This window comes from Mytilus trossulus, chromosome 1 (genome assembly GCF_036588685.1).
Source record: "Mytilus trossulus isolate FHL-02 chromosome 1, PNRI_Mtr1.1.1.hap1, whole genome shotgun sequence".
Lineage (NCBI taxonomy): Eukaryota > Metazoa > Mollusca > Bivalvia > Mytilida > Mytilidae > Mytilus > Mytilus trossulus.
The window spans coordinates 15643494-15665260 of record NC_086373.1 but is presented as its reverse complement, the minus strand read 5'-3'; the positions used below and the strand labels follow the sequence as shown (position 1 = coordinate 15665260).

The 21767-nt window shown below is 32.0% G+C and overlaps 1 protein-coding gene across 1 annotated transcript; it reads left to right on the top strand.

The window, feature by feature from the left end:
• The first annotated feature begins 778 nt into the window (after window positions 1-778).
• On the top strand, window positions 779-19837 carry LOC134716389 (histidine ammonia-lyase-like). Its single transcript, XM_063579371.1, has 22 exons — window positions 779-1106; window positions 1742-1808; window positions 2227-2257; window positions 2911-2985; window positions 3460-3532; window positions 3839-3905; window positions 5476-5513; window positions 5920-6045; window positions 6363-6502; window positions 7928-7975; window positions 8206-8257; window positions 9364-9459; window positions 9809-9904; window positions 10278-10336; window positions 11853-11933; window positions 12865-12930; window positions 13486-13564; window positions 14324-14410; window positions 16934-17068; window positions 17665-17773; window positions 18677-18746; window positions 19567-19837. Exons 1-22 carry the CDS (start codon window positions 875-877, stop codon window positions 19711-19713), a joined length of 1974 nt encoding a protein of 657 aa, XP_063435441.1. The 5' UTR covers window positions 779-874; the 3' UTR covers window positions 19714-19837.
• Window positions 19838-21767: the final 1930 nt, after the last annotated feature.

Genomic DNA, 21767 nt, shown 5'->3' with positions numbered 1-21767 from the left:
CCTATTATTCCAGTTATTATAATTCATATTTCACTACATTTCCCCTAAAGAAGAAGCTCATTAAGGTGGTATGGGTGTCTTTCGCCATCTTGGATTGTAAAAAACAGAGAATCTAAGGTCCATATTTTCTATCAAGTTAGCAAAATTTGATGCAGGAATGCAGATATTTATGTGAATTTTCATTTAAAAGAACCAATTTATAAGAATGTAACTTAGAAATATTAATATTTGTACAAGTGTATATTATTTTTGGTTATTTTTGAATATTTTCAAATTTGCATTTTAAGGGGAGGTAACTCTAAAACAGTGCATTTTCTGAAGGACTCTACATGAAATTTTCCTATTTTGTCTTTTAGCAGGAAAAAACGCACGGTGACCCTATCTTTTCTTTTGATATTTTCAAAGCATTGTCTGAAAGCTATCTTTTCCTAATTTATTTTACAATTCTATCATTTCGTTTAGTTTCTAATCACAAAATATTGTTTTTTCCTGTATAATCCATACAAAATTTGTCATTTTGTCACAACCTGTAACTTGAGAAAATGCGCGGTGACCTATCATTTTTATAATATTTTTGAACATGTATCAATAGATACTACATTTTGACAAAGTATGAACAAATTCTATCATTTTTATTTTAGACTCCCATACCACCCTGTAATCTGTCTACACATACTGTTGACTACTAACGTAGAAATACAAATTTAATTCACTTTCCTTGGTCGTATTTTGACTTCGTATATAATTTGATCTTGTACTGATAATAGTTTAGTAAGCAAGATAAACCACGAGACCAGAACCTTACGTCTGGTACGCTATTACAACCGGTCAAACAGTCACCACTCTTATCTGATACAGATAGAACTTCAAAACAATGAAATTATCTGCTCGAGTGAGAGGGGATTGGTTCGCGGTACCATGCAAAGGGGGCGAAAGTGTAAAATGGTTGGGAGAGGAGACATTACGGAGATACTACAAAGCCAAGAGTTCCTCGGGGCATGCTATAGAAAAAGTATTCGAAGTGAGAAAAGCCAAAGGAGGGGCAATTCTAGATCAAGATGACGCCATTAAACATGTACTGGATGACAATGATTTTGTTACTGTGGGTCAGTGTCTTATAGTTAATGATAATATGATAATAAGAATTATAATGCTTCTCATAACAATTAAAACCTATTGTTTTGCATAGAAACACGTGCTTCTAATCTGATCTAAAACAAAAAAGGACAATGCACTATTTTGTTGTTTTATATAACTGCGTATGTTGAAATGACAATATAAATTTGACATAATACACAAACCTAAAAAAGTCAAAGTTGAATAATAAGTAATTGTGTTTTCAATTTCATTTCGCTTAATAGTATAAGAGATGGACCGATCTTATAAATCAAACTTTTTATGCATATTTTTAGTTTTTTTAAAATGCTGTTTTGTTACCCCACTTTCCCATGCTAATAAATGCTGTCACTTTCGTTGTATGCTTGTCCCAAGACATGAAGGAGCATGTAGTCTAGCGAATACCACTGCATGGTTGCTGTTTGTCATGTCTGACTTCAGAGCACTTTAACTATCCAAAAGCAAGATCAAAGTACTTAACATGCTTAAATGAATTGAAGCCATCATGAATTTTAATATTGGTGGATGTACTTTATATAACATAAATATTTTATTATTTTAATGCAATGATATTGTAGATGTAAATTGCTGATTTTCCTTATATATGATTCCATTATATTTTTAGTTCTGGACAGCGATATGTCAAGTCCAGTGACCGGTCCTGCAGAACCTGTTTACGTCGAAGAAAAAATGTATCCTTCAGTATCATGCTGAGTTCACACGTAATTCGAATTCGATTAGCATTAACTAATTCGAATTATTTTAATTCGCATTCGAAACGTTTTACGTCCTAACGTCAATTCTAATTCGAATTGCAATGCGCGTCAAATTCGATTTACTGTCCAAACGACGTTTACTTTTAATTCGTATTAACTAAAACGCATTTCTAATGCGAAATAACTAATTAAAAAAGAAGAGTGTGTGAACGCGATAAGCGAATTGGATTCTCATTCGATTCGAATTCAATTCGAATTAAATGTCCGTGTGAACGAGGCATACATATCAATAAACAAAATCTGCAGTATAAATTGATCGTTTGATGAGTTTTTTGTTCCAAATTTGCAATATTCTTTTTTTTAAATGTCAACTTTTGTCCTTAACAAAGTCAAGACCAGAGGCCAGCGTGGAAAGAGTGAGGGAGGTGAGTCATTTTATGTATCTAATGTTGTCTCTATTTCGAACCGAACTTTATTTCTTACCACCCCTTGTATGTGAATTAATAATAATGTTTATGAAAAAGATGCATACATTTTGTAAGTTCTCCGCAGATCTGTACTTTTGAAATTTCATATGTAGTCTTCTTCCATGGATGTTATATTCATTATAAATCTTAAAATCATTAAACCTATTAGGAGCATTAACTTTTTGACAAACTGAAATAGTTGCATGCTTGGTAGTATTCCTGAAAATCTTAAAGCATACGGTAGTTAATATGCTTAATTCCTATTTGCCTATTTTATCAATCAATAGGAAATATGATAAATATTCTTCCTCAGAATCGTTTAAATGATTTAACTCGTATTTAACCAGACCATGCCGGTTTAGGTACTCATTCAATATTTTAGTGCCAATTGCCTATACTCATTCAATGTTTTAGTGCCAATTGTCTACCAATATATGGTCTACAGAGGGCAAAGGAGAACATGTCGTTCGAAGAGTACAGTTTGTTTAAACTACGAATTGACGTGTCTGCGTTAAATGTTTGATGGGGGATGCAGAAAATACTAAAAGTACTTAATGAAGCACTTAAAAAAATTCTTTAACTCTGACCTAAACCTTTCTTTATTTTTTTAGTATTTATCTCTAGATGGTAACAGCTTGTCACTGGATGACTTGGTCAGACTTGGAAAAGGACATTACTTAATAAAGGTGACAATAATTTTCATAATAAAAGTTACGTCTAGGCCATGCTAGAATGTTTTGAAATCTTAACTTCATGACCAGAAAAACAATGCATGTTCAAATACAGGTTAGATACAAACTATAAGTATGACTGAACCTTTTTTTTTTATAATTTAGAATAAAATAAAATTCAAGCATATGGGAGCTACCATTTTATTTGTATACGTGTTTGGGTGTTGTTTATTTTTTGGGTGCGGGGGGGGGGGGGGGGGGAGTTTCTAGGATGAAATATGAAAAAAAAACAGGTCAGGAGTTTCAGCTTTAAGAAAAAGCAGGACAGAGATTACAGTTTTACAAAATGCAGACCAAAACTTTTCATCCTAGCTCTTTAACAATCAAACGGTAGCTTCTTCGTAGTAAGCAATGAGGCCAATTTAGCGTATACGTATTGAATTACACATATAGGAGTAATTTTAACCTTATTGTTACACGTAATTGTAGATGACTGTTGATGCAGAACAGAAAGTCCAGAAAGCCAGAGATCTCTTAGAAGATATCGTAGATAAAAACGAACGTAAGATATTTAACTTCTTTCGGGAAACTGTCAAGCGGGTTCTTTACATTCGAAAAAAATAACAAGTTGATAGATGGAAAGTTGAATGAATTGTGATTGAGTGTACCCTTGTTCTCCTCTGCTATTTTTGCATTTTGTTTTGCTACTCAAAATTTTTCAAGTTAGGTTTATGGCTGTATGTCTCAGTTATTTGAAATTTCCAAGATAAAACGACTGGTAATCGTATTCTACTTTGAAGCTAAGAACAAATTATTAGAAATATACCCGTTGCTACATCTTGTTGATTTTTAATGTTATTTCTTTCAGTTGTATATGGAATCACAACAGGATTCGGCAAGTTCGCCAGGGTTAATGTAGCAAAAGATAAGTTAAAGTAAGATATTTATAAGTTCATCAGGGTTAAGGCATACCAAAACTAAAGGAATTAAACAAAATAACATTAATAAACCGACTAAGCTCAACTAATTGAATAGTCCAGAAAAAGTGACCTTGTCCATACGAATTTTATAATAAAGGAAGTTTTTTTTATGTCGCCCCTCTTAGAAATATCCGACATCATATTTAAACGTCTAAGAGGAAATCATATATACATAACTGTTATTGTAAATCATACAAACAAGAGCTAGAACACATTAAACAAATTTAAGGTAAATTATATATCAATGTGATCGAACTATACAAGTAATATGAAAGCTAAGGTAGTTGGTTCTGGATGTCTTTTGCAGAAACTCACTGATAGAAACGCAACTTGTATTAAAGCTGTATTAAAAATTGATGCATAGCGATGATTAACGATTTTAGCCGTATTTGGCACAATATTTTGGAATTTTGGATCCTCAATGCTCTTCAACTTTGTATTTGTTTGGTTTATAACTATTTCGATATGAGCGCCACTGATGAGTCTTATGTAAACGAAACGCGAGTCTGGCGTACTAAATTATAATCCTGGTACCTTTGATAACTATGTTTACACCACTGGGTCATTGCCTCTGCTGGTGGACGTTTCGTCCCCGAGGGTATCACCAGCCCAGAAGTCAGCACTTCGATGTTGACATGAATATCAATTATGTGGTCATTTTTATAAATTTCCTGTTTACAAAACTTTGAATTTTTTCGAAAAACTAAGGATTTTCTTATCCCAGGCATAGATTACCTTAGCCGTATTTGGCACAACATTTTGGAATTTTGGATCCTCAATGCTCTTCAACTTTGTATTTGTTTGGTTTATAACTATTTCGATATGAGCGTCACTGATGAGTCTTATGTAAACGAAACGCGAGTCTGGCGTACTAAATTATAATCCTGGTACCTTTGGTAACTATTTACACCACTGGGTCGATGCCTCTGCTGGATGACGTTTCGTCCCCGTGGGTATCACCAGCCCAGTAGTCAGCACTTCGGTGTTGACATGAATATCAATTATGTGGTCATTTTTATAAATTTCCTGTTTACAAAACTTTGAATTTTTCGAAAAACTAAGGATTTTCTTATCCCAGGCATAGATTACCTTAGCCGTATTTGGCACAACTTTTTGGAATTTTGGATCCTCAATGCTCTTCAACTTTGTATTTGTTTGGTTTATAACTTTTTCGATATGAGCGTCACTGATGAGTCTTATGTAGACGAAACGCGCGTCTGGCGTACTAAATTATAATCCTGGTACCTTTGATAACTATGAACATATCCTTCTTTTAAATTGTCGAATATATTTAATTTACATCATTCAAAATCTTCAGAATTTCGATTCAAAGGGCTTTCATTGATATTCTTTCAATGCTATTTAACGGAATATAGTAAGTATTAAATCTGCGTATGCATTTTGTTTTGCTTCTAGTTATTATTAACCACAACATATAACTCTTTTTGTGTATATACTTTTTGTTTATCCTCCATCATAATTGTTAGTAAACAACTTGCATGCTACTCCTGTATTGTATTTGTAGTGAGCTACAGGAAAACTTGATTAGATCGCATGCAGCAGGTAAGTCAGTTTTGAAAATGAATAATAAATCAATTTGTTGCCAAAAAAAATCCCAATCCAACCAACAGGCATGCTACCGATTTCCGTTCGTACAACACGACTAACCTTCGTCTTTACGCCCGAAATCCAAACATATAAAATGAGTGACGGCATCAGAGCCAAAGTGGCATAACCAACAATAACCAAAGGTTAACTTTGCCTGAAAGATTCCCAATCATAGTTTAAAATCAACCACTTCAATATTTTATGAACTTCAAATAATAAAAATAAAACCAATAACAGAAGATTTATATCAGCACCTGAATCTAAGTATTAACACTAACAGATCTCTTATTACACAGTTGCATACACCAGATGTGCAAGAAGCCATCACATGTCTTATTTGTTATGTGTTTTTTGTTTGCAGGAGTTGGACCACCGCTGTCGCCAGAGAGGACAAGGATGTTATTGGCACTGAGAATTAATGTTTTAACCAAGGGATACAGTGGAATCTCGATGTCAAATCTTAAAAAATATATTAAGGCGTTTAATGGTAATACCTTTTTGCGATTTAATTGAAACATTAAAAGATGTACCCAAAACACTGTACATATAACTAAGTATTCACTTACTGAAGGGTTTAGCTTAAACAGCGAAATATTGTCGTTCACCATATATTAAGTTGTTTGTCAGACGTTTTATGCAATACATTTTAATTGGAACTATGGAAATTGTGTTGGTAAGTGGCATGATTTTGACCGTGCGAATAAGGTATTTAAAAATATCTGACGATGGGTAATATTTTGTGTATTAGACATAGTATTTTTTGTATTTTTTTTTACTGAATGTCTGTATCTTTTTAAAATCTAGCATCATGTTTACCATGGATACCAGAAAAGGGAACAGTTGGTGCCAGTGGGGATTTGGCACCCTTATCGCATCTAGCCCTGGGATTGATGGGAGAGGGTAAAATGTGGAGCCCTAAGAGTGGATGGGCTGATGCAAAATACGTAAGTTCTCTTTTTACCTATATTATAATACATAGCAGAAATAAAAAATCGTTTCAATTATTGTTATTATTCTAAATATCATATAAATATTGTTGTCTTGAGACATCTGACGTGTTGATAATCACATCATTTGCCGCTTATACAAACCTTGCCACGTGTTTTAAGGTGACATATCGTTATTGCCATTTGTTTTACCTATAAAATGCGTATGTTATCATAGTTCTGTTCATAGTTATCGCATGTAGGTGTAAAGAACCACACATCATTATCTATCCAGCATCTGCTCTCTGGTTATACCTGCTAATATAATATAGGTTAATTTCCAACAAGACATTGTCCTTGTATAAAGGACACGAAGAAACGTGTGCAGGTGATTGTACATTAGTTTTATTTATTGAATTAAAATGACATGTTAGTTTTTAGTAAATACTCTTGATATCAGCTACCAAACTTTTAATACATACGAACACAATAGCAGTAGGTAAAGCAAATCAATCATACTTAAAAGTTAATTAGAGGAGATATGTGAACGTATACCTTAATTAGAATAAAGGTCTTTGAAAAAAAAAATGGTGACAACAACTGATCTTTGACAATACAAAGATTTAAAGGTCACAAATAATTAATTGTTGCTTGCACGAGACTTTAATTAGCAGTTTTGGTCAGTGAATTACTTTTTCAAATGTCAAGAATCACCAACTCAGTCTCTTGAATATTTGTTTTTGAATAACAACACACACGTAAGAAGCCTGTTTTTATTCAGTGGGTGTCACGATGATATTGTTTAATTTTTTCGTTTACTGTTATTTTACATAAAAATGGTAGCTTGTTTTTCGTTTGAATTGTATTACGATTGTTATTTCCGTGACCTTTTGTAGCTTATTATGAAGACCTTCTAAGGTTGCAAGTTGTAAATATAACTGTTTCACAAACCACGTCTATAATAATCAGAATCATTTTGTTTTGGTTACCTACTGTTTCCAAGATATGATTTCTATGTATAGAGACATAACTTACAATGTTACCAGTATAGATAAACATGAATAGCGTCCAAATTGATTTCTGGGGGTAGTAAAGAATAAACAAGGCTCGAGCAAATTCTCTGTATTCCGACAGGTGATTTTTTTGCCTGCAGAGATTGGAACCTTTTTTATATTAAAATTATGAAATTCAGCAGCCTTGGTTTTTTGATTGAATTACTAATATACAAATTGTGTTAACTAAGTGCTGACTATCGACTACACCACGGATCATCTATCGGAGTTCAACAAATAAACAGAAGTGGCATCGACCAAGTGTTTCGTTGTTAAGTAAAAAAATATTGAAAAACAAATCTTATTTATATTTAGCGTATACTGATAGAAAATATATGATTATTAAACTTCGATTAACTATATTCAAACAGGATAACATGCATATTTGTAGGTTTTAGAGTTCAATAATTTGGAGCCAATACAGCTTGGACCGAAAGAGGTAAAGAGGCCTTTCTTTCATACTTATGCAGTTAGTCTCTTGGTCATGATAATTGTGTCATTGTTATTTTTATTAGCTCTATTTGACAGAAAATTATACAGAAAACAATACGTAAAGCTAACATAAATGAACTTCACGCTCAATATACAAGTATATAAGTGCTATTTATAGCTATATCTTTTTTGTGTTTCGAGATCACCTTCTACAATTCAATCCATATTTATCAATAGGGACTGGCTCTTATTAATGGTACTCAGTTGATTGCAGCCCTCGGAGCGGAAGGTAAGCGGTTATTTCTATAAGATATTGCAAAAACTAGATAAAAGATTAGATGGAGCTTAGTGCTGAAATGTTGTAGATATATGAAATTGAGAATTGAAACGGAGAAGAATGTTTCAAATTCTACCAGACAGCAAAAACAGCCAAAGGCCATCATTGGGTCTTCAACACAGCGGGAAAATCCCACACCCGCTTGGCTCCTAAATAAGAATGACTCTAAACAAAATTTTTACTAGTTCAATGAAAATGAACATGCCACTGTCCCAGTTTATGGGGAGGATTTGGATCCCGCTATCATATTAACCCCGGCCGCAATATTATGTATCTATGTGCCTTTCCAAAGTCAGAAGTCTGTAATTCAGTGGTTGTCGTTTGTATATGTGTTACATATTTGTTTTTCGTTCATTTTTTGTACATAAATAAGACCGTTAGTTTTCTCGTTTGAATTGTTTTACATTGTCATTTTGGGCCTTTTATAGCTGACTATGCGTTATGGGCTTTGCTCATTGTTGAAGGTCGTACGGTGACCTATAGTTGATTATATCTGTGTCTTTTTGGTCTTTTTGTGGAGAGTTGTCTCACTGGCAATCATACCACACCTTCTTTTATTATATATAAATTCGGACTTAAGTATAACAGTTCTGAGTAATAATAATAATAAAAAAAGAAAATCACACCCACACACTATTCTTTTAAAATGTCATTCAAAAAGGTGAGTAAAATAGACAACAACCCATCCATAAAGCAGAAATCAGCCTTATGCCACCAATGGGTCTACAACGCAGGGAGAAAATACCGTAATAAGAGGCAGGCTTCAGATGGCCCTAAACACTTATATGTATATTTGTTCAGCGAAATGAACGAGACTCTAAACTCTGACCATGTAAAAAAATGAAATTCAACCAAAATAACAAAAGAAGACACCAGTCCAATATACATACTTTAGAGTTCTGACTTGCGACGGTATTACACATTTTCTGTGAGATCTAAAACCTCCCACTACTATACATAAAGCCAATGTGAAAAAAAAAACCCAAACAGTTAAACTCATTTTAAAATAAGACTGATTTTAAGAACAATTTTATTTAAAAATCATATTTAATATCTAGCTTGTGAACGTGCTGAGTCAATATCGAGACAAGCTGACGTAGTAGCTGCCTTTACCTTGGATGTTCTGAAAGGGACAACCAGAGCTTTCGACAGTAGTAAGTACATCTTTTCTACCATGCAGCCGTGTATAATTTAAGTTAGCAACAAACTCATGAAATTAAAGTTTATATGTCTAAAAAACGCAATATGATTAAAAATTCCTGTATCAATGCTTGGCTAAAACATAGTTCGTATTTCAATCAGATAAACAAACTATCAATTATAAAATGCTATTTCAAATATTTTAAGAGTAAAGTAGATGCATATTTTGCATGTTTAGTCAATAAGATAAGTATTTAATATTTCATTTAGAATGTGTTTTGTCCTATGTTTGATATCTCATTATACAGTATAGTAGTTCATATGTAAAACCCTTACTAAATAAGTTATTATAATCTATTAAAGATATTCATAGTGTACGACCCCACAAAGGTCAGATAAATGTGGCCAGTAGACTGAGATCTCTATTGCATTCGGACACACATCCTTCAGAAATAGCAGGTAACATTTTGTTTTAATTATTTACCTTTCATATAACACGATATAGAGTAAAATAGATATATTATTCAAATGTTGTAAGCACAGTGCATGTCAATTGGGATAATCTCAGTTGTAAAAGCTGTTGTTATTCTCGTTGTCTAGTGATTTAATTGATCAGTAATTGGTATCATCGTGGTGGTGCTACTGCATTGAGTTATTGTCTATTTCATATTAAGTAATAAGTAAATGTATTTATTGATAAATGTGCTTTTAATGTCTTTCATGTGTTTTCCCCTGATTTTAGACTATACCGTTTTGGAAACATTTAGCTTAATACAATTGATATAGATGAGTTTCAATAAATACGTATTACATTCTTACTTTTGTTTTGTAGAAAGTCATCGATTTTGTGATAGAGTACAAGATGCCTATACATTAAGGTGTTGTCCTCAGGTAAGATTACCTTCCTCATTCGATACAGGTGAGAATACCTTCACCATGTACGGTAATACAGATTATGTACGGTAATACAGATCATTGCAGTTTTTTTGCAACATTGCATTTTTTCACGCCTATGATAGTGTAGGATAATATTGTTCCAGTCTGTACGGCATCCGTCCTTCCATCCATTATTGGGTTACCATTTTGGCTTAAGTAGTTTACACGAATTCGCATCAACCTGAAACTCGTTACAAAGAAAGAGACGAACCATATAGTCAATATCATAAATGAATATGTGTGTACCCCGATGAGCAGATTTTCTGGACATATGATTGTAAAACAGATCATGTGTCAGCGCTTTGCTCACAGTTAACCAATACCACTTCGTTGAACTTTCTGTTCATGTAATACTTATATCAACTACAGACGCAAAATAATTTAATGTGTGTTTCACGAAATACGCTGTAGACGAAACGCGCGTCTGACCGTCGTAAGAACAAAATTTAATCCTGGAATCTATGATAATTTATTTACAACCACTGAGTCGATGCCACTGCTGGTGGAGTTTAAATATCCCGATGGTATCACCAACCCAGTAGTCAGCACAGAAGTGCTGACATGAGTTATCATTGATATGGTCATATTTATAAATTAACTGTGTACAAAACTATTGAATTTTTTAATTACTAAGGGTTTTCTACCTCAAGAATAGATTACCTTAGCTGTATTTGGCAAAACTTTAAAGAATTTTGGTCCACAATGCTCTTCAACTTCGTACTTTATTTGGCTTTTTTTAACATTTTTTGGATTCGAGCGTCACTGATGAGTCTTTTGTAGACGAAACGCGTATCTGACGTAAATACAAAATTTAATCCTGGTATCTATGATGACTGAGTTTGTTCAATACAACGAAACCTAATGATCTTTAAAGGTCTTCTAATAGCAAATAGTTTCCGTTTTGAATTTTACCGGGAGTTCAGTATTTTTGTGATTTTATTTTTTGAACGACTGGAGCGTTTTCCGATTCCCGTTAGCGAAGCATTGGCATCATTGTCTGTACTTTAATCAGATAAGTGTTCTGTATATTGATACTAAAAAAAAAATATAAGCTGCACGATACGGTATTAAGCTTATGGTAGGGTGAGAGGAGCCAGTGAGTTAAAAGCTTCATACTGTGTCGAGCTACTGCAATTTTGCATTGTTTGTATGGTAATAATCTGACAATCAAATATTCGGATTGTAATAACGTGTATTTTATCATAAACACAATTGTTTTCTACTTTTTTTTTTATCATCAGCAAAAAAGGTTAAATTTTATCAACATTGGTTCAAACATTAGTCCGTGTCGCAGTTATTTTAAACGTTTGTTCAAATCAAAATGATGTCACAAAACCGGGATTTGCCATTTTATGGATGATACAAAAGCAAGGAGAACCCATTATTTATTTATTAATACCAAAATAATCTGATACTTTGAAACCTTTTTGTCTAGAATTTTAATTCGAATGACATGTTTATATATTTTTAGGTCCATGGTATTGTAAATGACACTATAGATTTTGTGAAAGGAATTTTATCCACAGAAATAAATAGTGCAACGGATAATCCTGTATCCTTTTTGCTTTGACATACTATTATATACTGTTAAATATGCAAATGTGCAATAATGCAAGTACATTTTTTGCCTTTATCCTTTAACTTTTAGTGAGTTAGAAGCACTCTTGTTCAAATATGCATTTTATATAATATGTGAAAAGCCCAATAGTTTTGATGTGATTTACATATCTAGAAATATTTGAATGTGCTTGGTCTGTTAAAATAATATTTTACCCCTGGGTTTACACTTTGAAAGACAATGTTGCCGAAACATCTTTCGTAATATATGTAGACACTTTATTTTTCGCTGTGAAATATCCATATTTACTTATATTTTCGGGAATTCTATGGAAACACCGAAATCGTAATTGAGAGAAAAGAAATAACAAATATAAACTATCCATATGAGTCTTACTCGCAAACTAAACATGCAACTTTCAATAAATGTTTAGTTTGCGCGATAAACGCTTCAGTGTTAATTTATCAACAATCTCTAGAAATAAGAGTTATCTCCTATATATTTTACATGGTCATCCAGCAACTTTAAAAATTACGTGAGAAATAATACAGAAATATTCTTTTTCAAATACAAATTTTACATTTCTTTTTCCATTTAGTATTGCTCAATTCAAAAATCAAAATGACACACATAAAACCGTGGCGTTTGTTACCGATTTCAAGCGCACGCATATGCGTTCGAGGTAAAACAAATTTGGTGGTGCAAAAACATAACTGCATAATGAAGAAATAGACCTAAAGAGACTGGATCAATATTGGAGGAATGAGTCATTTCATCTGTGCATGAATCGCCCAAAGGTTATTCCAAATTTCATAAATTTGTTTATATATATATCTATAATAACTTCTACTGATGATGTTTATTATTACATACCAAGTAAATTTCAATTTTATCAAGAATTAAGATAATCCTTAACCAGTTCAAGATGGTATTTGCAGACAGAATGGAGATTATTTCAGGAGGAAATTTTCATGGAGAATATCCGGCAAAGGTATTGTGGGAAATGATATCAAACAAAATTTAAGAGCAACTGTTGTATATGCAACAACTGTTTCTGTCGACTTCCTGAAATATGTTATTTAAACAACATTATGGTCATAAAAATCATATCTCATATAAAGTATGCATGATAAAGAAAAATAGCAATTTTGAGTGCCATTTTTTGTCCTTTGGACATTTTGTAAATAACCCCTTATTCATTTCGACAAAATCAGCTAATGGACTTATTTACCTTGTGTCATATTGGAAATAAATGAAATAACAAAAATACCAAACTTCGAGGAAAATTATAAACCGAAAGTCCCTGAGCAAATTGCAAAACCGAAAGCTCAAACACATAAAATAAATGGATAACAACTGTCATATTCCTGACTTGGACCTAATTCAGGCCTGATAATTGAGCGCATGACCAAACAGATGGCGATTGTTGATTGAATTCTTTTTCTTATTACCACGTTTTGTATATGTTGGTTGATTAAAATATTGTTTTCTCATTACCACGTTTCGTAAATGTTGCACCTTATACTTCCCCACATCTGTATTACAGGCTTTGGACTATTTAGCTATAGGTGTACACGAATTAGCAAACATGAGTGAAAGAAGAATAGAAAGACTCGTCAATCCAGGTATAATTTTGTATTCACCAAAAACTCTTAAGGTAATATACATCTATAATATAACATATGGAATTAAACTAATGTTGCCATCTACAGACTTATTAGAATTTACACTTTGTTAGACTGTAAACAATTATATATACCGTATTTTTATGAAAATACAAAAAAATATAAAATATAATGCTAAGCGAATGCACACAGGCTCCTAGAGAACACAAGATGGCAAGATGGCAACCTAAAGCTGGAAAAAGGAAATACTATTTTCATGATTAAAAGTAAAGAGTGAAGATATGACTGCAACGAAACAATAAATCAGACAAATTTTATTTCCACAAAAGAACCTCAATATAAAAGTTTCGAAAAAAAACCCCAACGAAACAAAGAAGACAAAAATCAGCCATAACTCATTACAATGGGTTTTTTTAAAAATTACAATAGAATTAATCAGAGACAAATTTGAGAAAAGATCAAAAAGAAGAAAACAATTTAACTTGATGGAAGTTCAACGTTAACATGCATTTCATGTTTCCTGTTTTTTACTCATCTCCAGACCAATCTATGATCGAGTTTCACACACTTCATTTAAATAGTTAATTAAGTACGTCAGACGCGTGCTCTGTCTACATACAACTCATCAGTGACGCTCATATCAAAATATTTATAAAGCCAAACAAGTACAAAGAAGAATTTACATTTCTAATATCCATTTCTATGTATTAACCAAACATATAAAAAGTTGTGTAACTATTATTTCAATATTCTGATTAGCTTACAGTGAGCTTCCAGCTTTCCTTACACCAGAAGGAGGACTCAACTCTGGATTTATGATTGCACATTGTACTGCAGCTGCTTTAGGTAATAATATATTGGTACATGCAATATTACAATGATTCAATATTAAAAATAACATATTGAATCATTGTAATATTGCATAAAAGGTAAATGGAAATAAAAGCATTTAGATATTAGAACAAATATCTATTTGCTACTGTTTTGGTATTCTGCTTATAAGATGGTTGATCTAATCAGAATTTCTTAAAAAGTCCAACTATCAAGCACTCTCGCATGCCATGGTTTATTCTTGTTGAAAACGATTGAAAATCGTTCTCAGATGGTTTAGGATCGTGTATTGCATTCTGTTCAACGTTTTAAAATCGAAATATAAGTAGAACGTTTTATAAAACAACCTATTGGCATCTTGTATTCAAAAATCAAAGAAGACTAAAATAAAGACACACACATTATAATTGACTTAATAATTTCTTGAGAGTGAAATGAAATCTTAAAAAAATATTTTTTTGCACTTGTCGCACACTTACTGAAGTATATTTTTAGAATGCACTAAATTTGGTGACTATGTCGAACGAATATATCCAATTGAACTAGAGATAAAGGATACAACAGATACAGTTCAGTCGGCCTTATATCTTCATTTACATCTAGAAATTGACAATGAGGGACGGTTGAAAACAAAACTTTTTTAAAGAGATTATTTCAAATTGTAAACGTTCCATTTCTGAATAGCAACATTCTAGCAGCACCTGCATACGGTGTATATATCTTACAATATAAACGAGTCTAAATTGAAAACTACGTTCAAACCTATGACTGCGTTGGATAAAAACCGCAATTTTTATACGTGTGCATGTCAAACAAATTTCGTTGTAGAAGGATCTAAAAACAGCACAAACAACATTTTCCAAAAGACCAAAAGAGTGAAAAAGTATATTTAAACAAAACGCATTTGACTAACAGGTCGAACAACTGATGTTCTTTAACCCTGCTGACTGCCATTGGCGATTGCCAAATAAAATTGATCACAGGTTGTAACAAAATGGATCTTATTATAAATTTAATACGTCACAGAAACAAAAAATTGTTAACTTGTGGACAGGATGTTGTGCCACAAACATTCGGTGTCAATATTTCTTTAGTACACCATATCCGGATTTCGACAATAAATGTCTCTTCAGTGATGTTAGGGATCGAAACGGTATTTGGAAGGCCATATAAAAAGCACCCTCATTTTTAGAGAAAGTACCCTCATTTTTAGATTAACTCTTGAATTTTAAGAGTCAATATATAGGATGAACGGATCATATAAACCGGAGGGAAAATATGATACATGCCCAAACAAAAAATAAAAACGAGTCTAAATTGAAAACTACGTCCAAACCTATGACTGCGTTGGATAAAAACCGCAATTTTTATACGTGTGCATGTCAAACAAATTTCGTTGTAGAAGGGTCTTACAATATAAACGATATTCCCGTGCTTGTATTTCCTATCATGCTTTTCTTGAAAGAGGGTTGTTGATCACAAGGAAATCAAGAGTTCCAAATGGTGAAGTTGAAATCATCTCTTCGTAAATTTAACGGACGCCATCACGAGTTGGTTGACCGTTATGGTTTTACCGTTTCACAAGTGATATAGGATATGTACCTCACGTCGTGACTTCAATCCACTTCCCATTCATAAATGTGACTTATCGAATTAAACTATTTACCGGATTAATATCTCATGAGCAACACGACGGGTGCCACATGTGGAGCATGATCTGCTTACCCTTCAGGAGCACATGTTGAATGGAGCCCTTGTTATTGGTGGGGTTCGTGTTGTTTACTCTTTAGATTTCTATGTTGTGTCATGTGTACTATTGTTTGTCTGTTTGTCCTTTTCATTTTTAGCCATGGCGTTGTCAGTTTATTTTCGATTTATGAGTTTGACTGTCCCTTTGGTATTTTTCGTCCCTCTTTTTCTTCTACACAACCTAAAATCATAAAGGATGGTCGTATTAAGGTTTGCCTACTGAATTATATTATTTTCACTTTAGTCTTCCACGTGTTAGCTGTGTTTTATTTTCGAAAATAAGATATATTGTAAATGTTAATATTCAAATCTGACTTGAATGATATACTTAACATTAAGTTATAGTGAATGGTGATTTAATGGACTGTAAAAGTATTGAAGATGTTTAACTTTTGTCTTTCCAGAGTTATATTATTTTTATCATCAAACCTTGAGAAATTTGCATGTTTCTCAAAAATAACGCATGCTTCCACGAATCCTATGTATTTTTTACAACATATGTTTTGTTTTGTCATTTCATTTAATCTCAATTCAATGTTTAATACCATATATTTGTAGGTCGGGCATATCATGCTATTCTGGTTTCATATTTAGAACACTTCAAATCAGTTAAAGATTTTCAAATATTCTAAAGACCATTCAGTACCTGAAGACTTCATTTCATAAATTTTTATTAAAGATTTTTTTCAAAAAATTACTGATAATTCCGAATAAATAATATGTTACTACAAATGACAGTCACTAAATTGACCGTTATATAAATATAATTTTATAAATATTTTTTTTCAGTCAGTGAAAATAAAGTTTTATGCCATCCTGCATCAGTTGATTCCCTGACAACCAGTGCTGGTACAGAGGATCACGTGTCAATGGGGGGATTTGCGGCTAGAAAGTGCTTACGGGTGGTAGAACATGTTGAACAGGGTAAGAATATTATGGGGTTACGAGCGTCGCTGATGTGTCTTATGTACACGAAACGCGAACCAGGGATTCTACATAACCACTGATTATACAAATTCACTGTAACATATACACCTTACTGTTAATGTTATTCTGGATTTTTTAGAATCATTTTATGTTTGGTATTCATTTTTTCTATACATTAACTATATAATATTCGTTATCGAATGGAATTTTTCGAAATCAGATACAAATCTGTTAATCTGAAGACAAAGCCAAAAACATTACAAATATCTATAGTTATCCCAAATTGTACTTACTTATATCGAGATAACACTTACAAATCATGACGTGCACGAAGTGTGAATCGAGAAAATTGTTTTCATATAGAGGTAAAGCGGGATTTTTTTTGGAAAATGAGGTTAATTGTGCGTCAAATCGCAGACGAATGATTAGAATTGTCAGAATAAAATAGATATTTCAGCGTAAGTGATTTTCAAAGGGGAGGTATCGTTAATTGTTCATTGTTTCGTGGTTCAAATTGAAAAATAGGCTATATTTGGCAAATTATATCTTAAGATAATTGCAGTTTTATTAAACATCTGGTTTTTGCATTTTAGTTATTGCTATTGAACTGTTATCAGCTTGCCAAGCTATGGAATTTCTGCGTCCATTGAAATCAACGCCACCTTTAGAAGAGGTTTATAAATTAGTAAGGAGTGTAGTAGGGTACGTATTCAGACATTTACTAATTTACATTTACATATACTAAGAAAACAGCGTTAGTCATATATAATCACATGTCTTCAAATGGAAAATCTCTGTCGTAAAGATGTCACATTTCTGGATGTTTATATATATAACCTTAATTTTTTTACAACGCTAACATATTTTACATGTTTTATATTTGTATTTTCAACAACATTTGTATTTATTTAAAGATCTGATGTGCATATCGTGAAGTCAAATATAAAATGCCACTTATATGAATTACCAATTCAAAGAAATAACCTTTAGTTTCCCACCACGCCAACATATTTTTATGATTTAACTTGTATTTTTAGCAACAAATGTATTCATAGAATTTATGACGTGCTAGTCATGTAGCTTCATTGTGCAATTCAAATGTAAAATGCCACTTTCAGAAAGTACCAATTCAAAGAAATAACATTTATTTTTCTACCACTCCAACATATTTTATTTTTTATTTTAGCAACATATGTATACACAAGAAGTTATGATTTGCAAATCTTGTAGCTTCAATTATAATTTAAATGACACGTTTACAAAGAACCAATTCAAAGAAAAAGCTAAATTTTTCCTATAATGCCATCATATTTTGCAGGTTTATTTGTACATTAAAGCAACATTTGTATTTCATTAGAAATCGTGATTTGCAAATAATTTAGTTACATTTTGAGTTCGGTACTTTTGTTATACAATTCAAATGTAAATTGAAATTAATCAAACATACTGTCAAAGAAAATCATTATTTTTCAATTGTACCATTATTTTCGAATGTTTCGAAACTATTTCGAAACGGAAGGAAATTAACTTTATTAAAATAGAAAAAGATTTTATAACAGCAATATGTAGATACAAGAAATTGTCATTTAAATACCTTATATTCAGCCCATGGACCAGAGACAGGTACATGGCACCGGATATAGAAGCTGCAACCAAGCTCTTACAAGAGGAGAAGGTAGATATGATATAAATAACACATAGATGAGAGGGGGATAGAGAAATTTATTACCTCGAGAAAAAATCGTCATCAGCGGAGAAGCCAAGGTTGACAATGTCTTTTCAAAACGGTCTGCTCTATTCCGACTATCAGCTATGTGTTATTTAATTTATTGTACTGGATGTTTTATCATAATTGCGTTTAAATTTCGAATTCAAAGTGATAAACTATTAAGTATTGTACATAACAACCATCCGTATTTAAAAAATCGCACAATTGAGCAAGGCTCTCTATGAAAGGTAATATAGTATTTTGTCATTGGAAAGAGTAAATTATCTACTTGGTATTTACGAATAAAAATCCGTCATTTTTACATGGAGTATAATAATACCATGTATTTAGCACTTTGTAATATACCAAATATATATATGCTTCACGATGTCAACACACTGGTCTCGCTTCTTTTGGAGTTCTTGAGATTCTTGAGATTTGATTTTTTTATTGATTATTATCTTGTTAATCGACTTACGAGATTTGAATATAGGTAACTATTGTTGCCTAACTTGTTTACCATAATGGCAGCTAAAATGGGCAAAATGGATATTTGCACAGTATAAATGTTTCAACGTTCGAAAGGAATGTGTTCGAAAGAAATACGCGTCTGGCGTATATACTAAGTTTAGTCCTGGTATATATGATGAGTTTATGTCCAAATAACTGTCTGTAAGAAAATTAGATACAAGATTTGCCCGAGTATTTTGTTACTCGCTTTATGTTGAAACATGTGTATCGACGATACAAATTTTGTATACCAAAATAAAATTATTGTTTCGTTTAGGTCTGGTATAAAGTAAAGCCCTTCATAGACAACTATCATTCGCAACAACATGTCGAAACTCGTGTGTTTTCTCCTACTTCCATCGGTCGTCCAGATGGTCCAGCACCAAAGAAAAGGAAAACAACTAGTTTATCACGCCGGAACTGAACTATTACTAAAAGCAGATGTCATTGTGAAAATTTGTTTTTTAATATAATTTACATATTTGTCTTATAATTTGATACTTATGTTATTAATTTTATTATTACATTTAAATAAAGTTGGGAAATAGATGTATAACTGTGAGTTTTGTCATTATCAAGATGTCATTTACTTTCAAAATGTATTGTCCAAATAATTCAAAAGCAAAACCCTTCTTTTGTTATAACCAATATTCAAGGGGTTATAGCTACAATTTAGAAAAAAACCCTAATAGAAGATTCTTTTGGTTTCTAGTAATAATAGAAGGGACCTTATGTAATTATATTTCGTTATAAGGAGTCAGTAAGGTCAAAATTTGCCAAAATAAGTTTAGTAAAATAGCTTATTGATTGTTGACATACAGGTCAATAATTCAACATCAGTTGAACCCGTATTTATGTTACCACTAATTTGACCCCATAGTTGGAGATGGATTTATATCAAAATTGAACGTAAAACAAGGGTGAAGAGTGAAAAAAACAAAAATGCTTATTTCCAAAGAAAATTCAAAACGAAAATTCCCTTAAGGTTTCTGACCCCTTCTGTGGCAAATTTTGTACGAACTTTTCAAACTTCAATTGTATCAAAACTACAGATATAATAAATAATAGATGTAGGCTATTTTGTACATATACCAAGGGAAAACTTGATGCAAAGCATTAATATTAACTGTTTCACTGCATTTAATAGAAAAAGAGTATTTTGTGGCAAATAAACTACGATTTTTATAGAAAATCTACAGCCTTTTTTACAGAGATTTTTAAAAAATTTTAAAATTTGAAACATAGATTACTCAATTGCTTTTCTATGATGTGCTAGTGTTTTTTTCTAACCAACCTGTAAATTCCAAAATACTCGTGCTGAGTCACTAAATTCGAGAACACCCTAAAAGATTTGGTCCATATTTTTATTTGTTTTAACCAATAACTACATTAATAAACTCGTTTCAAGGAAATCAATGTTAGCACTGCATGCAATTATTCTATATCTATCAGTAATCAATTGCCAAATATGAGAGTACAAGTATAAATGCTATAAAACTTCCATTTGTTTAGCATTGAATCAACACAAGTGTGCATAATCCTTGACTTAAATAAACATTATATATTATCAGGTCCATATATTGCTTTTTTTTAAAATTTGGATATGCGTTTTAGCATGTTCTAGATCATATATGGATGTTTGAGTTAAATTGGTGACATGTATAAATGAATTTGACAGATAGTGTCCCTTTAATATAGATATTTGATAAACGTTAATGGGCAGCAAAACAAAGACACTGAAAAAACCCCAAACAAGTCAGCAAAACATTATAGAGAAAACTAAAGAATGACCAACATGAACATCACAAAAAAAATAGGTTACCTCTGACAAGTCTCGTTCGAGGAAATATGGACGAGGATAATATCAGTATATATATATATTTGAATACTGTAATGATAAGCGAGTAGTTACTGAAACTTCAACTTATTTTTTAATTGATATAAATATAACAAAATAATAAAAACAAACATTTTCTATAGACATAATATAGGAATACATTTTTGCAAGTAAACAGAAATAAAAAAAACCCCAAATAAACCAAACAAGTGATTCAATGTCTTTTTTCAAAATATTTCCAAAAGCAAAATTAACATTCAAAATTCCAAGTGCTCGTATTATAAAAACCAAGTTGCCATTTCATCAATATAAATACTATGAATGAAGACATAATATTTCAATTAGTTGAATTGAGGCCTGAAGCTAGCATGTCAGTAAAAACTAGTAGTCTGTTGTTATTTATGTATTATTGTCATTTTGTTTATTTTCTTTTGTTTCATATTCTGACATTGGACTCGGAGTTCTCTTAAACTGAGTTTTACTGTGCGTTTAAGTGCGTTTGTTTTTCTACATTGGCAAAAGATATTAGGGGGGGGGGGGGTTGAGATATAAAAAAAAACATGTTTTACCCAGTCGCAATTTAGCGCCTGTCCCAAGTCAGAAGCCTCTGGCCTTTGTTAGTCCTGTATCATTCTTAATTT

What these genes read in the sequence shown, in the direction of transcription:
- LOC134716389 (XM_063579371.1), top strand. Translation starts at nt 875, where the DNA reads ATGAAATTATCTGCTCGAGTGAGAGGGGATTGGTTCGCGGTACCATGC. An exon ending in ACATCCTTCAGAAATAGCAG is followed by an intron (nt 9,905 to 10,277) that starts GTAACATTTTGT and finishes TTTGTTTTGTAG; the next exon opens with AAAGTCATCGATTTTGTGAT. An exon ending in TTAGTAAGGAGTGTAGTAGG is followed by an intron (nt 17,774 to 18,676) that starts GTACGTATTCAG and finishes CCTTATATTCAG; the next exon opens with CCCATGGACCAGAGACAGGT.